The sequence below is a fragment of the Haplochromis burtoni genome, unplaced genomic scaffold (genome assembly GCF_018398535.1).
Source record: "Haplochromis burtoni strain Fernald_Lab_line unplaced genomic scaffold, NCSU_Asbu1 Contig_56, whole genome shotgun sequence".
Lineage (NCBI taxonomy): Eukaryota > Metazoa > Chordata > Actinopteri > Cichliformes > Cichlidae > Haplochromis > Haplochromis burtoni.
This window is the reverse complement of record NW_024582417.1, coordinates 143,950-150,629: the sequence shown is the minus strand read 5'-3', so window position 1 is coordinate 150,629 and position 6,680 is coordinate 143,950. Positions and strand designations below refer to the sequence as shown.

Genomic DNA, 6,680 nt, shown 5'->3' with positions numbered 1-6,680 from the left:
TGCCACACTTTGCGCTCTCTCAGCAGCCTGGTTTCCTAAGCGATGTGGTTCCTGAGGGAAAGCAGCTGACTGGTTCACTGAGCCGCAGAGCTCCAGGATGGCTTTGTGTGTGTGTGTGTGTTTTCATTAATGACCCACCAATTAGTCACACAATGGTAACAGTCATCTAAGCACCTCATCATCTGTCTGTGCTGCAGGGAGAAAGTGTCACAGCAGCCTTAATGTGACTTTTTGGGCTTTAACTGAACTTTGACTGTGTATCTAAAGTGCTGCTGCGTCCATAAAACTGAGCTTTTTATTTCTCATGAGTCGTCACAGCAACCACCTGCTGTATGATGGGCTAGGTTAGGGACTATCTACCACAGTCCCAGTTGTCCCCCACCGCCCCAGTCCCCTGACTATTATCTGAGACATGCACCATAAACACTTTTCTCTCCTGCCACAGTGTAACTGAAGCAGGAGAGCATGTCCAACACTCCACAATATGGATTAAATAGGTGTAAGTGGGTCTTTAATATTAGTGTTTGTCCGTACTGTCAGATCTAAAGATGACGGGCCAGCTGGCAGAGAGAGATCGGTCTCCCCACAATCTGTCAGTGAAGACCAGCTTGGAGGAGGAAATCGAGAGAGCAGAGAGCATTCTCAGCAGGTAACAAGAGCTTCCTCATGTTCATTATGTTTTTCTCAGAGGTTTTGTTCAGAGACACAAAACAGAGGCTCTCGTAATGGCTTAAAGAAGCCGGACTGTCACTTTTTCCTACTAGGGTCCCATCGATCTGTGATGACACATCCTCGGAGCTGCAAAGAGTCGCTGCTCTCGACCCTCATGGAGGCAGTTCAAGAAATTCTTTTCAAAGGACCGGAGCGATCTCAAGGTAAACCTGTGATGACTCAGCTGTGGCACGTCAGTATGGTATGGCAATTTCAAATGGACTGATTCAAGGAGCTGAAAGATTATTGTGTAGCTCTTATTACATATTAAATAACTTTTTTGTGGCAAAGGTCTGGCTTTGTAGAAATGGCTATAGAAGAGCTTTTTGTCTTTTTTCATGAAGGTCGTCGACTGCTACAAAATTCATTACATTTGTCCAGTGAAAATCCTTTGACCTCTGATGGGTTGCAGGAATTTAGAGTCCCTTTTTTCATTCAGGCATTTCAAGATTTTCCAGTCCTACAGATAGAAAAGGAAAGACAAAGTGAGCTCTCAAATCATGTGCTCTAATTTGCAGCTCTGTGATGGTTTCGCACATTAACTGTGTTTGAACTGATGCATTTTGACATGATTTTAAGTTATAAAGCTGCCTAAAGATGCGGTGTTGTGTTCCTTTTGTGTGTCAGACTGGTGAGCCTGGTGGTGAGACTGCGGGAATGGGCACACAGGAGTCTTTTGGAGGAGGAGGAGAGGCCAGACTCTTTCCTGGAACGCTTTCGTGGCCCTGAGCTGAGAACGGCCCCCAGTCGCATCAGCAACACACAACTGGATGCCAATGGCAACAATGCCAAAGGGATCTTTAGGTATGCCCGGCTACCACCCTGAACCTTTACTATGTACACCTTCATGTACATGCATAAGGAGTACAGAGTTACACTTGTACAAATCACGACGGGACCTTCTGCTTCATGGCTAAAATAAATCCTTGAAAGGTCTTATTAAGTTGTAGAGACACCCAGAGTTACAGACAGTGTTTATTCCGCTCAGTGCTGAGGCTGTAATTTATGTTGTCCTTGCTGAAATATAGGTTTACTGCAAGGTGCTATGTAAGGAAAAGAAGATAGATCAACTGAGCTTTAAATATTTTACATTTAGTAGAACGTCACAATATTTTAAAATGACCCGAAAGATGTCACATTTACAAAAAAAGTAGCTGTCTCATATGGCTGTTAACAAATAATTATATAGCTATTGTGTTGTGATGCATTATATTGCTGTTTTTCTCTCTGTTGATGTGCACTAACAGTTTTTGCTGAGTGTCATAATCACAGTCTCCTTTTGCTTACAGGAAAAAGTGGGATTTGTTTGTGGTGTCTCCCTCCGATGACGTATACTACCGCTGGTTATTTGTTATTGCCTTGGCGGTGCTCTACAATTGGTTCCTTGTTGTCGCGAGGTAATAACATTACAGTATGTGCGTCAGTGGGGCCCTGCAGCCTCCAGAGGGTGTACAGTGTAGTGTTCACTTCTTAGACTAGAGCACTAAATCCTTTTAAAATGCATTTCCAGGGCATGCTTTGACGAACTACAAGTGAGCAACTACATCTGCTGGCTGGTGCTGGACTACCTCTCTGATGCTCTATACATAACAGACACCTGTGTTCGACTCCGGACAGGTAAGCCACCTAAAAATGCAGCTTCTGGCCTTCTTAAATTTTAGATTACTCTGATGACATAGTTTCCTCTCTGCTGAATGAGTCAGTGTTTTCCGTTCATTTTATATTTTCTCAGCTTTCTAATTCAAACCTCGCTGCTTCCTTTTATTTACACATCAAATGCAAACTAACTTTACATTTTAGTTACAACATTCACTAAATAACAATATCACCAAGTAGATGACCCTATGCTAAAATTTGCTTGTGAACACATCAGGGATGCATGATGAAATAAAACCATTAATGTGCGTGAAAAAGTGTGTGTGTCTCCAGCACACACCATTATTTTAGTGTTGTGCCAAAAACTGACTGTCTGTCAAAAAGTGATTTATAGTGTTTACAGGTGGGGTTTTTTAACATGTAAAGTCTACACCTATGTTGGTAAATAGACTTTAATGAACAAGATTTAGAAAGAGGTTATAAAATGTAAAAGTACCCATCTTTCAAGTATCTTTATGACTCTGGTTTATTGTACCTACATTATAAGCAGTCTAGTTTACAAAATTACTGTTATACTTGTTGTAATGTCTGCTGCCCTCTTGGGCAGATCACCTTAAAAAAGACATTTTTAATGTCAACAAGATTTTTTAACTGGATATATAAAGTAATTTTGCCAAAAAGCGAGTGTGGCTTCTAACTTGTAACAGGAATGCTGATTAATGTTTGCTCTAGATGGCTTGATATGAGGCATGCATTTGACACATATTTCACATATTATAGGCCAACAAATTATTTACAGCAGTTTAAATACGGGTAATCACTTTTTTGCACGACATGTTGTCCACCAGCGCTTGAAGCGTGCTAAATGCTTAATGAGTTTTGACACCTAAGTCAAACAAGTCTAGCAAACATAGAGGTCCCAGGTGTTTCCAATGGTAGCCCTAGTTAGCTGTAGGCAGAGATCATTCTCTAACTTCTGATGTGGAAGCAGGCCTGACATGTGGCAGAAACCAACTGAGTTCATAAAAAAACAATAATGGTTACCCCTGGTCATGGTCCAAGAGAGAAAGAGTTAACCTAGTCACTAGCTTTATCTGCTTCTTGGTACTTTACATGGAGCACATGTAGAGGAAGAATGTTGCATGCTAATTTATAGCTAATGCTAGCTTGGTTAGCAAGGTGCATCAATAGACTGTCCTGTGCACTGATATAATTTTATTAGTGAAGAGGGGAAAAAAACAATATCAGAGCATCTTGAATGGGCTTTAATTATTTTTAACTGTGCAGAAAGCCATATCATTAGTTCAGTGATATGAATAAAAATAAAAATAAAAAGGCTATTTTCAGAGCTAGCCTCCTGTGGCCTTTGGAGGAAATGCAGTTTGGTGCAATTAAAGCCCTTTCACATAGGAAGCAGCATGAGCTGCACTGGTATGATCACGAGAATGTATGTCACATTACACCACAAAGTATGTGGCACGTGCCAGTATTCCCTGGGTGCTTCCAGTTGTGCTGGGGTTTGCCTGATACAGTAGGAAACTGTTTTGGTGCAGTGTAGTAAAGAATGTGTCTGAGAGCACAATGTAGCACAACCCATGCCACTTCCTATGTGAAAGGGCCTTTAGGCATTAGCTTCAGACCCAGAGATTGCCACTTGGATTTATCAAATTATGCAGCTCAAAAAAACCGAACAATGTGCTTAAAGACTCTAAAATTAAAGCTGAGAGGATCTAATCTACCAGTTTATTTGTTAAATAAAAACTTGATTTGAGCCGCCCTCTATTTTTTTTCATCCACCACCAAGCTAAACACGAGTTTTATTTATTTTTCTCAGGGTTCCTGGAGCAAGGTTTGCTGGTGAAGGACCACGCCAAGCTAAGAGACAGCTACATCCGTACATTACAGTTTAAGCTTGACTTGCTGTCCATCCTGCCCACTGACCTGGGGTACATCTCCACAGGCATCCATACACCACAGCTCAGGTTTAACCGTCTGCTGCGCTTCCCACGCATGTTTGAATTCTTTGACCGAACAGAGACACGCACCAACTACCCCAACATCTTTCGCATCTGCAACTTGGTTCTTTACATCCTGGTCATCATTCACTGGAATGCCTGCATCTTCTATGCTATATCTAAGTCTCTGGGATTTGGCTCAGATACGTGGGTGTTCCCAAACATCTCTAAACCCGGGTATTCCACCTTGACTCAGAGTTATGTCTACTGTCTCTACTGGTCGACTCTTACCCTTACCACCATTGGAGAGATGCCTCCCCCTGTGCGAGATGAAGAGTACGTGTTTGTGGTCTTTGACTTTCTTGTTGGGGTATTAATCTTTGCTACAATTGTGGGAAATGTTGGCTCTATGATTGCCAACATGAACGCCACCCGTGCCGAATTTCAAGCTCGTATTGATGCCATCAAACACTACATGCACTTCCGCAAAGTCAGCAGAGAACTGGAGACACGTGTCATCAAATGGTTTGACTACCTCTGGACCAACAAGAAAGCAGTAGATGAACAGGAAGTGCTAAAGAATTTGCCAAACAAGCTGCGGGCTGAGATTGCTATTAATGTCCACCTGGAGACCCTGAAGAAAGTACGGATTTTTCAAGACTGTGAGGCAGGATTGCTGGTGGAGCTTGTGCTTAAACTACGCCCTCAGGTCTTCAGTCCAGGAGACTACATCTGCAGAAAGGGCGACATTGGTAAAGAGATGTATATCATTAAAGAAGGGAAGCTGGCTGTGGTGGCTGATGATGGGGTCACACAGTACGCTCTCCTCACTGCTGGTAGCTGCTTTGGTGAAATCAGCATTTTGAATATCAAAGGTAGTAAAATGGGAAATCGTCGGACAGCCAACATCCGCAGCTTAGGTTACTCTGACCTCTTCTGCCTCTCTAAGGACGACCTGATGGAGGCAGTGACTGAGTATCCAGATGCTAAGACTGTGCTGGAGGAAAGGGGCCGGGAGATTCTGATGAAAGAGGGTCTTCTGGATGAGAATGCTCAGAGTGGCGGGCTACAGAAAGAGGACACAGAGGAGAAGGTGGAACGGTTGGAGTCCTCTTTGGACACCCTTCAGACTCGGTTTGCCCGGCTACTCAGTGAATACACACACACTCAGCAAAGGCTAAAGCAGCGTGTCACTCTGCTGGAGCATTTCCTCAATCAAACAGACTGCTGTGCAGAGGCAAATGTGAATGACATGGATGAAGGTGCAGGGACAGTCACTGAAAATGAGACTGGGTTTGTTGCCCATACAGATGGATCACCAATAAGACTTTAGATCAATACCTAACGGAATAGGGATGACTCTTTAAGACCATAAGAAACCCATACGATGCATTTTCTCTGCTTTTACTTGTATTATGTGAAGGTTTTATCAGTTTAGCAATTGCAAAGAGAAGTTTGCATGTTAATAAACATAAGAAGAAAATTTACAACACTGCTATGACCATGCATTCTTTGAGTTCATAAACCAGTGACACTGAGATAAAGTTTTAAAGTTACTTCCTGAATCAAACCAAAACAAAAGATGGAATACATGAGAATATATTTTAAACTGTAAATTAAAGATGTATTTAAATGCTACCAAAATAAAGGGAGTGATTCTACACTAAACACCCGAGACCTGCTCCAGTTTACAGTTTCTAGTTCACCTGTAAACATCTTGTTTTTGCTTGCATCAGCGGGAGACTCAGTTCTCTCCATGTACTGTATATTGCGCTCTGGGTGTGCACACATCGTCTCTTACCACTCCTTGAGGGGAAGGGGTCCACAGAGAAATGGTTTGCGGTGTTCAACTGCACAGGGATCTTTTTGTGCGTGTCCTTATTTTGCAGGTTAGACTTACTTGGGCTCTTGAGGGACATCTATGGAACGATCCTATTTCTTGCATTTTAAGCAAAGTGACTTAAAATGGGCTAAGTGAATAACTGCTCAACTGAGTTATTATTAATCTCTGGTTCTCCTCCACAGCGACCTGTCTCCCTCCCCTCAACCCCAACAGGTTGTGGCAGATGGCCTGAGCCTGGTTCTGCCAGAGGCTTCTTCCTGTTAATAGGGAGTTTTTCTTCCAACTGTCGCCAAAGTGTTTTCTCACAGGGGGTCGTCTCATTGTTCAGGTTTTCTCTGTATTCTTGTAAGGCCTTACCTTCCATTATAAAGCACCTTGAGGCAACTACTGTTTTGATCTGGCGCTATGTAAATAAAACTGAATTGAATTGAAACTGTAACAATAACGTCTTCTACTGGGAAACTTTTGGTGCCGTTATTCCAAATCAGTGTTGTATAAAACCACTGAATAGCCATTATAAGTGGTTACTAACCCATACATACACATTGTAAATATTAATGCTGTGATATTTACTT

The 6,680-nt window shown here is 42.3% G+C and overlaps 1 protein-coding gene across 1 annotated transcript; it reads left to right on the top strand.

Moving 5' to 3' along the window:
- The first annotated feature begins 305 nt into the window (after positions 1-305).
- Positions 306-6,042, top strand: cnga2b (cyclic nucleotide gated channel subunit alpha 2b). Its single transcript, XM_005922016.2, has 6 exons — positions 306-649; positions 765-875; positions 1,339-1,515; positions 2,001-2,108; positions 2,222-2,328; positions 4,142-6,042. Exons 1-6 carry the CDS (start codon positions 549-551, stop codon positions 5,593-5,595), a joined length of 2,058 nt encoding a protein of 685 aa, XP_005922078.1. The 5' UTR covers positions 306-548; the 3' UTR covers positions 5,596-6,042.
- The last annotated feature ends 638 nt before the right edge of the window (positions 6,043-6,680 follow it).